Here is an 18,077-nt window from a genome sequence, read left to right on the forward strand (position 1 = left end):
CAAAAATGTCTGATTCAAAACGTGTTTCATTCAAACATTCAGACGTGCCTATGAATTCCAAAAAATATTTGATTCGTGTTCAGTTTGAAATAATTTAATCTGAATGATCAAACACTTACAATGTTAAATTCCAATTTTCAAGTTGAGTCTGATGTTTAAATGGTTTAATTAAAACTGAATAAAAATATTCAGTAACACTTTCCAAAGAGATTTAACTTAACATTAACTACATTAGCTACCACCTACTTTCTCCACTTTGTACAAAATAAAAAAAATATATGTATGTTTTTGTTATCTAAAAGTCAAAGTAAAAAAACAAATAAAAAAGGTATTTATTGTCTGAAATGGATGAAAAATGTAAACTTAAACTAGATAAATAGAAATCTAAAAAAACTAGAAAGTAATAAAAATGACAACAGAACATAAAATTTCCAATTAAAAAGAAAACTGATTATAGAAATGAATAAATGTACATTTATGTCAGTTTTTTTAGCGTTAGTTAAAACACACACACAACACACACACACACACACACATATATATATATATATATATATATATACGCATACTTACATACATACATATATAAGTTATGTGATTAAAATATTTTAACGCAGTTAACACGCTGGCCCCGCCTCCAGACCTGTACATCATCTATTATTTCATACAGTTGACTGTTGACAAACATGATGCAGGGCAGCAACTCTATAAATGCAGTTTTGCCTTTCTATTGGTGCAAAAAAAATGCCCCTGTATGTGTTTTGTCTCATATTTATGCATATCACGTATCACACGATATCACAAGGAGAGCAAGAGCAATATGACACGAGTGCTGATTTTGTCCCGATCTATCACGAAGAGTTCAGTAAATATTCAGTAAATTCAGTACATGTATTATATTTTAAATATGATAATATGTGTTTTTGCTCAGTTTTGCAGAGAACATATTACCTTTGAAGCCACAGCAGAATTGTTGCACATCTGTTTAGTTTCTGAATGAATCTGTGTTTTAAACGAATCATGTGAACCAATGACTCAAATGCCCATTTATAAAGACAGCCTTTTACTTCATTCCTGAATGAATCAGCCATTTTCACGAAACGAATCAAATGAAAGAACCAAATCAGTGCCACCTGCTGGCAGGTTTAGTTTCTTATTTAAAGTATCATTTCATTAAAACGAAACAAAAACAAACAAACAAACAAACAAAAAAAGACATGAAAGGGATTGTTCACCCAAAACATTTAAATTCTGTCATTATTTACTCACCCTCATGTCATTTCAAAGCTTTCTTTTGTGGAACGTAAATAAAAATAGGCTATTTTAAAGACTGTTGGTAACAAAACTGTTGGGTATTTTTTACAGTCAAATTTATTTTTTGATGAATTGATTAATTAATTAATTAATTAATTAATTGACACATAATTAATTAGATTAAAATTTTTATTTCATTTGATTCAAAAATTCAGTTTGAAATCATTTAATCTGAATGATCAAACAGTTAAAATGTACAGAGGATGTTAGATTAAAATTTTAAAATTTAGTCTAAGATGTTTAATTAAAACTGACTAAAAATATTCAGTAACACTTTTCAACGAGGTTCAATTTGTTAACATTACTTAACTACACTAGTTACAACAAAATAATAAAAAAAAAAAAAATCATACTTCTAAAGCATTTTTTAATCTTAGTGTAATCAAAATGTTCTAATAAATGAATCAAATCGAAAGTTGTATGTTAAAATTATTTAATTAGACTTGAGCAAACATGAGCTAACAATGAACATTTGCATTATTGTTAAAGGGGTCATCGGATGCCCATTTTTCCACAAGTTGATATGATTCTTTAGGGTCTTAATGAAAAGTCTATAATATACTTTGGTTAAAAATTCTCAGTGGTTGTGTAAAACAATACCCTTTTACCTTGTCAAAATGAGCTCTGCAAAAATCATCTCATTCTAAGGGGTTGTTCCTTTGAATGCAAAAGAGTTCTGCTCGCCCCGCCCCTCTCTTCTCTCTGTGGAGTGACGAGCCTGTTTACTTTAGCCGCTAAACTTCCTAACTACCACGTTATAAGGAAAGGCGATCGCAAAGATTCATAAAAAAAACCCTTATATTGACTTCTGCTGTAAGTGAAGCTGGATCATGAATGATTTGCGCCAACATAGACGGATACATGTAGATCGGGAGCCGCATTCCCTTTACAAACAAACGTAATCCACTGCATCTTCAGCGGCTCAGATGTCAGGAGTAAATGACGACCACTATGTTCATTATTACATCCAGCAACACAACACCTCAATCGCTCAATCGGAGATATTCTTGTCTAACTTACATCCCTGCTCCAGGATCGAAACAAAGAGGGTGGACTGTTACAGCTGATCTGAGGTAAGATGCTCATGTCAATCAACTGTCGTGGGAGTGGCCTCTGTCGGTGGGTGGATATTAAAGTGGATATTGTTTTTACAGATTAATTAAAAACCACTACCACTACACTACACTACATTTTTATCATTATAGGGTAGATTTGTACACACACTGCCAACACAAATTTTGACCAGAGACTCATTCTCACTAGCCCAGCCTGAATGTGTTTATAAGCTCTAACCTGTGATTCTCTGTCGAGAAGGACTGATCTCATTCAAACTTAATGACACGCACCTTTATGTATAAACTGGCACATACAGACATTTGTAACCCTCAGAACCCCACACACTCTCACACACAACTACAACCTTGCCCTAATCGACCACACTAAACCCCTCAGGCATACAGTGTCCTGTTGAAGGGTGTGACAAAGTGATATATTGGCTCTATACCTCTCCTGAGCATCCTCTCGGCTGCCTCCTTGGACACCAACTATACTTCGGTAACCCTGGCAACTGCCATCATGGAGAGATAAATTGAAAGCAACTGTCTTGATTCGCCGGGTGCTCGTGTCAACAATGAATCAGAGGCTTCTTTTCCGCCGTCTCTCACCATTCTCTCTCTCTCTTTAGGTAAAAGCAGCTTGAACCAAATTCAAAGACTAAGTCTATATGCTGTCATCATGCTGTGAACAACTCCACAAACTCACATGTCACACGTGTGTTATCTGGGGACACAGACAGGAGCGTCTCAACTTTCTCTACTTTGTACAAAATGAAATACACACACACACACACACACACACACACACACACACACACACATATATATATATATATATATATATATATATATAATGTTTATACAGAAATACATATATATATGTTTTTGTTCACAAAAAAAACATTAAAAAAGGTTTTCATTGTTTGAAATAAAGAATAAAGCTGAAATAAAATAAATAAAATATTAGATATGAATATTAGAATTAGACTAGAATATTAGATGAAAACTTGCAAACAAAAAGTATTATCTCCTTTGTCTTTTTTAAATAAAACAAAATAAAATAATATGTATGTACCAATAATAACATCTATTCAAATTTTCCATACAAAAAAGAAAAAAAAGATTTATTTTACCTCTTTGCTAGATATTTTATAAACTCAAATAATTTTGATTAATTAAAAAAAAACAAGATATAATATCTTAATATAATATATAATATAATTTCATTTTTAAATAAATAAATTAACAAATAAATAAAAGTATTAATAGTATTTTTGTGTTGTTTTCCAATAAAAAAACGTACATGATATTAAACAAGTTTTTTTGTTTTTTCGTTTTTTTTGGGGGTGGGGGGGATTTATCAAAATTATTTGAGTTTATAAAATATCTGGCAATGGGTTAAAGAATCTTTAAAGAATTTTTTCTTTTTTTTTTAATGGAAAATAAATGTACATAGATGTACATCATAAAGTATGATTTTATGTAATTTTATTTAGTTTAAAATCTTGTTCAGTAAAAATAAAATGCAAAACTAGGCTTTAATTAGTATATAAACAGTAATAAATAATATTATAAAATAATAAATGATATTTATTTAGATTATCTTTCATACATCCTATTAATTTATTAGATATGAATTTTATTATTAAACTAGAATATCAGACGAAAAGTGTAAACTTAACCCAACAGAAATATATTTAAAAAACTAGAAACTAATAAAATTAGAACAGAACATAAAAATTTCAAATATAACTTTAACTTTAACTAAAATACAACAAAAAAGCTAAAATAAAAAAATACATATTAGATGAAAAAGACATAAATATCTATAACTAGAAACATTTAAAAATAATAATAAAAAAAAATTACAAGAGCACATGAAGTTTCTAAAAATAAAAATGACAAAACTGAATACATATGATATTTATTTAAACTTTTTTCTATTTTACAATACTATTTTCAAGCTACAGAGACCTAGGCCTACTTTAAAAAATAATCCAGGTGAAATATTTTGCAGTACTTGAGGGAAACATATTTGTGCATTTGCGTGACAGCTTATTTAGCATATTTCACAACTAAGGTCATAAAGAAAAATCGATGTCATTGCCACTTTTACATTACCAAAATAGGTTCAATTTGCTTTTTTAGCACAGCTCTGGCCTCAGCTGTATCGTGCCGCTATCAAACTACGCTTTTCTTTAAAAATGTCAGCTAAAGAAAGCTTCCATCTTCGCCTGACAATAGGAATAAAACTAAAAGACATTATCTGGAAGAAATGACCCTTCGAGCTCTGGGAAAAATGATGTTGAGACCAAGCAGTCCAGCCACAATAGAGAGACTCACATGCTTTATAATAACAGCATAAAGCATCGGAATCAGTCATTATCTTGCAAGCGGTTATTTGCATAAGTGCACAATCGTAAAATGGTCTCTGTGGACGGACTAAGATGAAAGAATGAAATGAGTTATGTCTCGTTCTCTCTCATCATCTCTTCTGTTCTTCTGTTGGAATCTCTCTCAGTCTGTCTTGCCCCTTTTAGAGGTTAATTGAGTGTAATGGAGTCGGTATGAAGCCTTTTCTCCGACAGAGCAGAAATGTGTGTGTTTGTGTTTACTGGGTCATCCCATCCTCCCAGCAATTTTAGAGACACCACTATCAACAAAAAATTTCCTTTTTCTCCTCTCTCTCTTTCAATTCCTTCCCTTCACTTTTTCCTTTTTAATACTTTAGAATATTTTGCAATGAGAAAGAAGAAGACCAGAGTGAATCACATGAAACCTGTCAAGAAATGACAGATTTCACACCAAAACCGAAAAACAAACAAACAATCTGTACTGATAAATAAAACATATAAAATACACAAATGAAGTATTGGAGTCTGAAGCTGAACTGCATTATGACATTTTTCATGTCACTTATAATACTACCACCTTTGATTAATCTCATTCATTTATTTCAAATAAATAAACAAACCAACAAACAATTGTTCTCTTATTCCTGATTGTGAAAACAAAACCTATATATTAGCTATTTGAAGATATAGTCTTAGTATTTATTATATTCTTATAGCTTGCACTATATAAAAACAATTACATTTTACAGTATCACTGCTTCACTGTAATTTTTACTGTGTTAAAAGTCATGTATTTAATGAGAATCATCACTAAAAAATAATATAAAAATAAAACAAAATAAAAAAAGACATAAAATCATACTTTGATTTCACTTGCATGACATCTACGTAAATTGTCCATAAAAATGTCTTCACCCCACTGCCAGATAATTTATAAACTCAAATTATTTTAATACATTTTTAAATAAATCTTAGTATTTTTTTAATCTTTTTTAAATCTTAGTTTTGTTTTCCAGTAAAAATACAAAAAATGCATAATATTAAAAATGATATTAACATAATATATCTTGTTTTTTGAGTTTATTATTTGAGTTTATACAATATCTGACAATGGGGTACAGAATATTTTTTCTTTTTTCTTTTAATAATATGAATAAAAATATATATTTAAATTTTCCATAAAAAAAAAGAAAATAGAAAAAATAATATTATTTACCCCACTGCCAGATCATTTAAAAACTCAAATTATTTTAATACATTTTTAAATAAATAAATAAATAAATCTTAGTATTTTTTAAATCTTTTTTTTAATCTTAGTTTTCCAGCAAAAATAAAAAAAATTACATGATATTAAAAATTATATTAAGATAATGCATCTTCTTTTGACTTTATTATTTGAGTTTATACAATATCTAACAATGGGGTAAAGAATATTTTTCTCTTTTTTCTTTTTAATTTTTTTTTTGTTTTGTTTTAATCCTGTTTTACATTTCTTGTACAGCACTTTGGTTTCAACATCCGTTTTTTTTTTTTTTAAATGTGCTAAAACTAAAATAAAGTCCTAAGGCAGACTTTAATTACTGTAGTCCGCAAAATATTTGATATAATACATAACATTAAATAATATTTCTTTCAATTATATTTCATCCTATTTCTTAAATAAAAAAAAATCTAATATTATATTTATATTTTTTAAACTCCGTTTATTAAACGTTTATTTTCTGTTGATTTTGGAGTGAAACCGATTGATTCTGGCTGTTAATGTCAAGCTTAAACTGAGAGCGACCATGAGTGTTGATAAGGAATAGCCCAGAGGTAAAGAATAAGCCAACAGGAACAAAGTAGATGATATTGACCTCACGGCCACCCTTTAAATCTCCCATCGTCCAATAGGAAATCAGCAGGCTCACTCGTCTAATCCCAGCACTCCCCGTCGACGGGTGAGTGTCGAGGGAGTGGCAGGTCTGGATGTCCTGAGGGTGGAATCCATCATTGAAAGCTCCAGACTGAAAGAGTGCTCTTTCAGAGTGACACCTCATTTACCTGCCTTGCACAAACAAAATGGATTCCCTTTTGCCATCAATAAATCACTTAATTCTCCTTCCCTCTCTCTTTTTCCTCTCTAAACGAAGCTCATAAATCGGCAAAGTAATGAAACAGCAGAAACGAGGTAAGGTCTAAATTTCAGCTTCTTAACTGGTGGTAAAAGAGACACGTTAATGATGAGTGATGAGCTTTCGGCACCTTTCAGTCACACCAACCCACCTGACTGCTTTTATAATCATATTTTCACAGGAAAGTAAACTTACACTTAGTTTTCACTGTGCATTATTCATTAGGAACCCTGCAGCAGATATTCAGAGCTTTAATGAGCTATCTTTTCACTCACAAGGATGAAAACAAGCTAAAGCAACAACATGAACAACACGGTTGTTGTCAAGTTTTAAAATCGCTAGCTAATTTAAACAGCTACTATTGAGCTGAGCGAAAATCTGTAATGTGCATGTCACCTTTACTTACACAATGACATCCAAAAGAACAATCTCCCAGACTGTTCATTATTTCTGAACACTCTGTCTATGACAGACTTCATCAAGATGCTGTCTCATTTATTATATTATATAACCGCCTAATGGCCAACGTTTTGGAGTTGACAATGGCATTTAAGTATGTGAATGAATGCCATAAATTAGCATTCTGTGTGTGTATGAACATGGGTGTCACCCCTATGGACGTAAAAAGGAAACATACATTTTGTGATTTGACCAAATTAACTTATTAGACTTATTAATAGGTGATGGTTTTAAAAACTTCCTGTGGTTTTAGCTTGCTGGACTGCAAAGTAAAGTAAAAAATATATATATTAAATATTATATTAAATGAAATGAAATGAAATGAAATGAAATTAAATTAATGAAATAAAATGATTTTTTTTATTAAATTAAATTAAACAAAGAAATAAAAGAAATTCAATGAAACAAAAAATAAAATAAAATAATTCCTTAGTATTTTTTGTTTTGTTTTCCAGTAAAAATATAAAAATTATATTGATATTATATCGTTTTTTTGTAACAAGATGTAAACAAAATGATGAGTTTATAAAGTATTTGGCATAGGGTTAAAAAGAATAAAAACTTAAAATTAAATTAAATTAAATTAAAAAAATAAATAAATAAATAAAAGAAATCAAATGAAACTAAAACTATAAAATGAAACAAAAAATAAAATAAAAAATAAATGAAATAAAATAAAACGAAATAAAATAAAAATAAATCAATACATAAATAAAATAAATTTAAATAAAATAAAATGAAACAACATTAAATAAAATAAATAAAATATAACAAAAATGCAAATAAAATAAAAAATAAAAATAAAATTAAATAATTCCTTAGTATTTTTGTTTTGTTTTCCAGTAAAAATATAAACATTATATGATGACAAAAATAATATTGATATTATATCTTGTTTTGTTTTTTTTTTTGGAAAAATGTAAACAAAATGATGAATTTATAAAGTATTTGGCATATGGTTAAAAAGAATAAAAAAATTTTACTTACCCCATTTCCATTTTTAAAAAGATCAGATTTTATGTCATTTTGGTTCTCAAATAAATGTATCTTGATATAAGAATGTTAAATCTTTCTATATTTGTGTATATATTTGTGTATATAAAAATATACTCTCCTGGTGTAATTAACATCACCTTGATCTGAACCTCATTTTTTATTTTTATAACTTATGGATTCATAGCAAGGTCCAAATTTAACTCAATATCACACACTGTCAACCAGTAACACTCGCACTTGACCTTTGACCTTTCCTCTGTGTTGTTGCCATCCGTGCACCCAGTGACCTGTGATCTCTAAATCCACTTTGACAATGCTTGCAACAACGTGGCATGGCCTCGAATCTGACCCTGAACAAGAAGTGGGCGGTCAGTGCTGACCACACCGCTACGGCACTAATTACACACTCTCCTGGTCACCGCGGTCACCTCAGGGAGAGACAGGTGGACACAGCCAGACAAAGGGCAATGACCAGAGAGAAAGAGAGGGGACTTTTATAGAATGCTGGACACCGAGGACAGACGCTTTGGCTTAATTTCTGTTGGTATCATCACATTCTGTGTATTAAACACAAACAAACTGCAAACCACACAAACACACATATGTGGGTGGTTCTGATTATTAGCGGGCCAAGATGTCAGGAAATACTGACAGATGGACAACTAGGACAGAACACAGCAAAAGCCCCTCAGGACCATGCAAAGAAAGAGAGTGAGCCCTAAAGTATTGTTCTGCGGCAGAAGTACACTACACCTGCTCGTAAAATGAGAGTCCTGAGGTCCAAATTAGCACACAATTAAAAACAGATTAAAAGAAGTGCTTCAGAAAGTAGCCATCACTTTTCTAACCTACAAAACAGCATTATCTATCCTGGGTAATATCGAGATGATATCATAATATCGATATCATATTCTGAAATATGACTGTAGTACACAATTCTGTATAGATCTGTGAGTAAGATTACTATCTAGGAAACATTTTAAGGCATTACAGACATGCTCTCAAGACACTCACACATACACAAAACAGATGCTTCCAGGTTTTGCCAAAATGCGAAGCGAAAGTGCATATATGCTTTGTGAATAGATAAATCAAATTTTATAGAATAAAAACTTAATTCAAAGGGATTTTTTTTTTTACTTACCCCATTAGTAATAATATTTCACAAAATTACTGTTATTGTACTTTTTAGAAAATAAATGCAGGCTTGGTGAGCTTAAGGAAGTTTTTAAAAACATAAAAAAATTATATAAAATAAAGTAAATAAAAAATAAAATAAAGAAATTTATTGTTTTCTAGTAAAATACAAAAATTATAGGATATTAAAAATGATATTAACATATTATATCTTGTTTTTTTGAAAAATATAAAAAATGAGTTAATAAAATATCTGGTAATGGAGTAAAGACTAAAATCAAATGGAAAACTTTATTTTACATCCGTTAGTAATAATATTTCACTTTTTAGCAAATAAAAACTGGCTTGGTGAATTTAATAAACTTTCAAAAACAAAACAAAAAAATAATAAAATAAGATAAAATAAAATAAAATAAAATAAAATAAAATACAATACATAAAAGTAAAATACAAAAAATATATGATATTAAAATATTACAATATTATATCTTGGTTTTTGAAAAATGTATAAAAATCATGATTTCATAAAATATCTGGCAATGGGATAAAGAATAAAAACTTAATTTAAAGGGAAAAGTTTATTTTACTTACCCCATTAATAATAATATTTCACAAAATTAGTTATTGTACTTTTTAGCAAATAAATGCAGGCTTGGTGAGATTAAGAAACTTTCAAAAGCATTAAAAAATCTTACTGACTCCAAAACTATTAGTGCATATATACAATAGTGTATATATATTTTCTAACCTTAACCCTAACCCTAACAGTAACACATATTAAAAAAAAAAAAAAAACATTGAAATTATTACATGATATATTGATTCATTTAATGCATTAATCCCACTGTATTAATCTTAATATTTCCTGAGAAATGTCTCCAGATAAAGATAATTCATAACATCTGATTGCTTTTGCAGGTCAAACTTTGAATAGAAAAAAGCGGCTTTAGAAGTCTGTATATTTTTGTTTCATTCCCATATTAAAAGCATCATGCTGTTAGATTAGCAGAATGCTAATGTCAAACTCATACGGAATCAACTGTGATCAGGTCTCTCACAGTTTTGTGTGGCACATAATGGTGTGATTTAGTACATTTCAGATGAGTGTTTCAGACAGTAAAAAAATTACACCTGCTATAAAAGGCAGTGTGGTGATAAACAACCTCTGCTGTGTCTCCAGTGTCAGATTTGTGCTGATTAGTGCTGCAAAACACCAACTACCCACCAACCATTGCTATAATTCAAAGTATTTCTTATTTACATCGGACGCAAAGCTAAGAGTTGGAATTTCAAATTAATCCATGTTAGTTTAACATTTTCTTCCATTTAGAAGCAACACAATTATAAAGTGCCCAGTCTCACGATCTGTAAAAACCTGTCAATCATCTCCCTGCAATAAATGCACAATATGAGATTTAGAGTAATATTGCTGGGAAATTCAATAAGGCCTGTTGGAGTCCCAACACAGTCGATTCCAGCAATGTCCTACAGCTCTGTAGGAGAGGAGAGCCTAATCTGAATATATATTAAAATACATTTGAATAGCACGATTTAAAAGCAGCAAATGTCGATCAAATGAAGATGTGACAGATTACAACAGTATGATTATTTTAGATGGAGGAGAACACGCAGAGGAATCTGAGTGACTTCATTCAACACAGGTCTCAGCGGCAATAAATAAAAGCCCTTGTGATAACTCACAAAAAATACACTCACAAAAATACACACATAACCGCCTTCCAAAAAGCACTACAGTATTACCATAATAAAATATACAAGAAAAACAGCCAATTTAATTTTAATAATTTAAACAAAAAACAAACAAACAAACAAAAAAGTTACGGGCTGCAGCTTAAAATAAAATTTCCTGGTAATTTTTTTTCCCCAGTTCAGCTCAATTCAATTAATTTTTTTATTGAAATTAATTATGATTAATTTGACTAACAAATAAATACTATAGTGGAATATATCATGGTGCCACTGAATCATGGTATCGCCACAATACTTTTGCAAGTGAATATTTCAGAAATAGAATCCCACTTTGTCATTGTTTGACCCTTCTTGCGGTGGCCGATGGCTGACCGATATGTTAAGAGTTACAATTAATCATTGATTTTTGACAGTGCTGCTACTGGAGGAATGAATATTCACAAGTCCAGACAGAATCTTCTGGATTTGTTGGGGATGCATATAAATTGGGTTTGGTTTTTTTGGGGGGTTTTTAATCGTTTCAGTCTGTGTGTTTCTTAGTGGCACTTAAAGCCTAAGGCTTTGCCTAAAGTACTGGGATTATTTTTGTTGGCGGAAGAAAATAAATTAACAAAATCACTAGTTAAATTTGGTTCAACAATGTTCACTGAACTTTAAAATTGTATAAAATTGTGCGTTAAATAGTATAAACTGTTGATCTGCCATTAATTTCTGTACTTTTTCTCATTCACATACACATGTACACTACCAGTCAAAAGTTTTTGAACAGTAAGATTTTTAATGTTTTTTTAAAGAAGTCTCTTCTGCTCACCAAGCCTGCATTTATTTGATCCAATAAAATTTTAAAATATTTTTACAATTTAAAATGCTTTCTATTTGAATATATTTTAAAATGTAATTTATTCCTGTCATTTCAATGCAGAATTTTTAGCACATGATCGTTTACAACCGCATTTGGGATCATTTGAAGCCGCATTTAAACTGCATTTTGGAAAGAAAGACATAAACATCTTGGATGAGAAGGGGGTGAGTACATCTTTGTTTTGGGAGTGAACTTGGGAGAAAGTCTAATTTTTAATGCAAAAACAAAAAAAAAACACTGCCCAACATGTTGGGTCAAACATTTAAAAACCCAGCATTGGATTAATCCCTTTTTGACCCAGTGCTGGGTTGTCAAAATGACACAATTTTTTTAAAATCCATCTTTTTTATAGTGTATTCAGGTTAGCGGAGTGTGTAATCAAATAAGCAAAATGATTTAACAATCAAACACTCAGTGAACAGGCAATTTTTACACATAACAGGTGAAAATCTGTAAAACTTTTACTTTCCACAGGTGCAAATCAGGACGGTGAATGTGCGATGCTCACCTGAGGCGTCCGCGGCTGTGGGAGTGCGTGAGGGGCGTGTGTCGGCGTACTGCGTGCGTGCCGGGCTCCTCGCTGACGCGTTGGAGGGAGGGCGAGCGGGAGTGCGAGGAGAGCGAGCTGCCCGTGCTCTGCAGGCTGCCGTCGGCTGCCGCGTCAATCCCGGCGTGCGCCAGAGGGGGCAGGCTCCTCAGAGATGGCACGGGCGAGTGGACGGGGCCTGTGTCAGCCACGTTGTTCAGATTGTTGTCGGAGGCGGAGCGAGGCAGCGAGCGTGATGATGTCAGCGTGTCGCCTCCGGTTACGCGCCGGCGATTTGTGTAGGAAGGCGTTTCCCTGAAAGGCACTGGAAACAGGAAGAGCAGGTGTCAACAAAAGGGCACATCGAACAAGAGAGGGCCGTCCGTGACAAACTGTCAGGTACAATTAGCATAATTTGTAAATGAAGGGTACAGGAACCTCATCAGGCATTCAAAGAGGTAAACAAAAGGCGTACTCGAATTACAAAGCACCTCATCTATAATTCATTACCTAAACAGACTTCCTCCCGTCCTGACCGCTAGCACAGCGGTCGTTTGCTTGGGACGTTTTTTGGGTAAAAAAACTAAATATTACAGAGCAAACTCTCCTGTTTACCAATATGAGGCTGTTTTTTCATCAAACTAAGGAAAGCAATTAGTACAGACCATCAACACTAGATGGCAATATCTCACCTCTTCTAGACACAGGTAAAACTCTGTACCGATGGTGTTTTAAAGCTAATATGTAGTTAAAAATGCACTGTGCCGTGTAAATCAGGGTCAAAAGAGTTCATATGGCTCAATGACAGCCTTTTTTAATGATACAATGAGAGAGAGAGAAACAGAGACAAGCAGGATAAAAGAGTGCACAGCGCTGTCATCCTGACATATGGTTTGCTGTCAGTCTCATAGCTGATTCTCTCTAATCTCTAATGTAAATTAAGTATTGATCAAACCGCTGTACTGAACATCCACCTGTCACCTGATCTGATATGAACAGCTCTCTGCCAATCCAAGAACAAGAACACGCCACTCAATACATCCCGTGGTTCTCAACTGGTTTTGCGTCAGTGTAACTGATGCTTCAATGAACATTAAGTGATGATGTATTTCATTTTTCAAGACTGTATTTGCACCATATTAACAAAAACAAAAAATATGGGAAGCATTTTGCTAAACTTATGTATATTGCCTACTTAGAGCCATTTACAATTATTTGGTTAGTTGTGTGTGTGTAATTGTGCGCATTTGAGATATGATATATATATTTATATATATATATATACACACTACCAGTCAAAAGTTTTTGAACAGTAAGATTTTTAATGTTTTTTTTTAAAGAATTCTCTTCTGCATTTATTTGATCCAAAATACAGCAAAATTAGTAATATTGTGAAATATTTTTACTATTTAAAATAACTGCTTTCTATTTGAATATTTTTTTTTCATGATGCTTTGATGAATAGAAAGATCCAAGACCAGCATTTTTCTGAAATAAAAATATTTTGTAACATTATACACTATACCATTCAAAAGCTTGGAGTCAGTGTATATATATATATATATATATATATATATATTTGGAAATTATAGAAATTAACACTTTTACCAAGGACACTTTAAATTGATCAAAAGTGATGATAAAAACATTTATAATGTTATATATAAAGATATATTATGTATGAAGATTTCTATTTCAGATGAATGTTGTTCTTTTGAACTTTTTATTCATCAAAGAAACCTGAAAAAAATTCTACTCTTCTACAAAATTCTACTGTTTTCAACACAATAACAATAAATGTTTTTGAGCAGCAAATCAGAATATTAGAAGGATTTCTCAAGGATCATGTGACTGGAGTAATGATGCTACAAATTCAGCTTTGAAATCACAGGAATAAATTACATTTTAAAATATATTTAAATAGAAATAAAGTTTTTTAATAAAGAAAAAAAAATTTTTAATAAAGTAAAAATATTTCAAAATTTAAAAAAAAATCAGTTTTTGCTGTACTTTGGATCAAATAAATGCAGACTTGGTGAGCAAAACATTAATAATCTTATTGTTCAAAAACCTTATTGGTAGGGTATTATAACCAGCTAAAAGCCATCTCGGTCAAAAATGAGATGATACTGAGTGAATGCTCCTGACACATAGTATATGTCCATTAAATACTTTTACCTCAAACTTGCTAAATTCCAACCTCAGCCCAATAAGGAGTACCAGTACTTACATAAAAACCTATACAAAGTAGCCAGAAAGAAATGCTCATTTTAAAGAAATGCGTCAGATGGATTTAGAGGCTTTTGCATCTGAACTCTTCATACATACATATATACATACAGTATACCGCATCATAATTATATTTCTCTTGTTTAAAGATGTTTAAATGAAATAAATTTATTGGTAATCAATTTTTTTTACTGCATCTGATTATGATTAAAATTTCTATAAAATGACTATTATATATATATTTAAGAATGTTTTTTTTTTAAATATGATAAAGACAATTTTAATTAAATTAAAAAAAAATTATAGCAAATGAGGTGCTTTTTTTAACCAGTGCAGCTCAATGTTACTAATTTTTATTGCATTTGATTATGATTAATATTACTAAATTAACACGTCAAACTGACAGTCCTAGAAATTATCATATATATTACTATTCTTAAATTCAAATCACCTTGAGAAAACATCTAGGGGCCACTTAAGATGGGCCGCTTGTTTAAGCAGAGTAAATACTGCACTGTGTAGTCAAGCTGTCTGCTTGTTTAAATCCTCTACTCTTCCGTCCATCCATTCAGAGTGAAAAGGCCAACTGTCCAACCCACTCAGGACACACTCACTCACTCTCTTTTCCTCTCTCTCAGTGACTGATGGGAAGGAAATGAGAGGAGAGAAAGACAAAGAATGGACACATTCGGCATTAGTAACAAAATATCAGCTCCCGTCCCGTAAAGGGTGCGTTTTAAGGCTGGTTCTGATTCGGTGTGTGCGTGAGAGCCTACGTCCTATCCGTCATCGAGGTCACACATCGTTCTGATGAGATCCCGGAGCCTGCGGCTACACTCCCATTGGCTCAAATCAAACTCCCAACACCTGCTGAGCCTCAGGGATTAACCCCGCTCCGTCGCCATGACAATAGTACTCCACACTAATGGGTACGATCCATTACAGCTGTGCGACAACTGGCTGCTATTCCCCACCAGAACTAGCACGTGGAATGAGCTAGCCTCTACGAACAGAGTGATGACTCTCATTCACCTGAACGCTGCACAAAAACACACACACGGGCACACAAGGAGGCACTCTCATTTTCATGTTCCCTGGCCGCTTTCCTGCGTTGGTAAGGATTCATTAACACAAGGGATTGTTTGTGCTTGCTTGCAAATCCGATAGCAGCTAATGATGGTGGAAGTACAGTATACAAGCCACTTACCAACATCTGATGCTTTGTGAGTCTTTATAATTTCTGCCAGGTCAAAGTTTCCAGCTATAATAGCCACCTATAGAGAGAAAGAAAAAGGGGTTATTTCTTCTGCCAAACATCCCTGAGCATCCCAGTTACAGATTCATAACACTGCATGCAATTCATAACAGGGTGTTATGCCACCCAAAAACCCAAGCCAGCAATTCATAAGCAATAACGTAGCGTCAGACTACAAAATCATTCTCACTGATTGTACATTACCCTGTCTACAAGTAAATAAAAAATGGGACATGAAATATTGATTATATAGCTCGTCATCAATCGACCATGTTAGCAGCACTGAATGTAAACAATGCCAATGAACCGAACGAGACTCACATATTTTGCTGATTATTGCTGGTGAAAACGGTCAAATATTGTCATGTTTTGGGCCGTACTTTGAGGAGAAGAGTGCAAAAAACTGTCTGAGGAACAAAGTTTGTGGTCGGCCAAACTAAACCAGGATTTTCAGGGCAAAAATCTTGACAACATTTGTGTTTGTTCTTATCATTTCCGTTCAGGTAGGTGAAAGTATTAGCTAATATCTTAATTAATACTACTCATACGTATCTTTACCACCTATTAACTTTAGTTTGTCCAAATATTGCACCCTTTCCTGCAAACTAAGTCCTTCTCTATATGATTTAGCAGCTTCCACACATTTTTCCTGTGGTTTAGATAACATAAATTAGTAGATAAAGATATTCAGTAGTACATTCAATGTGCAAAGTGTTCTGTTCACATCAGAGTATCTCCAATATGGGCTCACATCCGGTAACTGACCAAACCGTGACATACAGTGGGTACGGAAAGTATTCAGACCCCCTTAAATTTTTCACTCTTTGTTATATTGCAGCCATTTGCTAAAATCATTTAAGTTCATTTTTTTTTCCTCATTAATGTACACAGAGCACCCCATATTGACAGAAAAACACAGAATTGTTGACATATTTGCAGATTTATTAAAAAAGAAAAACTGAAATATCACATGGTCCTAAGTACTCAGACCCTTTGCTGTGACACTCATATATTTAACTCAGGTGCTGTCCATTTCTTCTGATCATCCTTGAGATGGTTCTACACCTTCATCTGAGTCCAGCTGTGTTTGATTATACTGACTGGACTTGATTAGGAAAGCCACACACCTGTCTATATAAGACCTTACAGCTCACAGTGCATGTCAGAGCAAATGAGAATCATGAGGTCAAAGGAACTGCCTGAAGAGCTCAGAGACAGAATTGTGGCAAGGCACAGATCTGGCCAAGGTTACAAAAAAATTTCTGCTGCACTTAAGGTTCCTAAGAGCACAGTGGCCTCCATAATCCTTAAATGGAAGACGTTTGGGACGACCAGAACCCTTCCTAGAGCTGGCCGTCCGGCCAAACTGAGCTATCGGGGGACCCAACCTTTACCTTGGTGAGAGAGGTAAAGAAGAACCCAAAGATCACTGTAGCTGAGCTCCAGAGATGCAGTTGGGAGATGGGAGAAAGTTGTAGAAAGTCAACCATCACTGCAGCCCTCCACCAGTCGGGGCTTTATGGCAGAGTGGCCCGACGGAAGCCTCTCCTCAGTGCAAGACACATGAAAGCCCGCATGGAGTTTGCTAAAAAACACCTGAAGGACTCCAAGATGGTGAAAAATAAGATTCTCTGGTCTGATGAGACCAAGATAGAACTTTTTGGCCTTAATTCTAAGCGGTATGTGTGAAGAAAACCAGGCACTGCTCATCACCTGTCCAATACAGTCCCAACAGTGAAGCATGGTGGTGGCAGCATCATGCTGTGGGGGTGTTTTTCAGCTGCAGGGACAGGACGACTGGTTGCAATCGAGGGAAAGATGAATGCGGCCAAGTACAGGGATACCCTGGACGAAAACCTTCTCCAGAGTGCTCAGGACCTCAGACTGGGCTGAAGGTTTACCTTCCAACAAGACAATGACCCTAAGCACACAGCTAAAATAATGAAGGAGTGGCTTCACAACAACTCTGTGACTGTTCTTGAATGGCCCAGCCTGAGCATCTCTGGAGAGACCTAAAAATGTCTGTCCACCAATGTTTACCACCCAAGCTGACAGAACTGGAGAGG

At 33.1% G+C, this 18,077-nt stretch overlaps 1 protein-coding gene across 1 annotated transcript in view; it reads right to left on the bottom strand.

Moving 5' to 3' along the window:
- shank3a (SH3 and multiple ankyrin repeat domains 3a) overlaps positions 1-18,077 on the bottom strand; it is a 290,274-nt gene that overhangs the window by 91,176 nt on the left and 181,021 nt on the right. The window contains 2 exon segments of the mRNA XM_051134506.1: positions 12,510-12,852; positions 15,964-16,030. Of these exon segments, the coding sequence (XP_050990463.1) occupies positions 12,510-12,852; positions 15,964-16,030 (410 nt within the window).

This window comes from Labeo rohita, chromosome 18 (assembly GCF_022985175.1).
Source record: "Labeo rohita strain BAU-BD-2019 chromosome 18, IGBB_LRoh.1.0, whole genome shotgun sequence".
Lineage (NCBI taxonomy): Eukaryota > Metazoa > Chordata > Actinopteri > Cypriniformes > Cyprinidae > Labeo > Labeo rohita.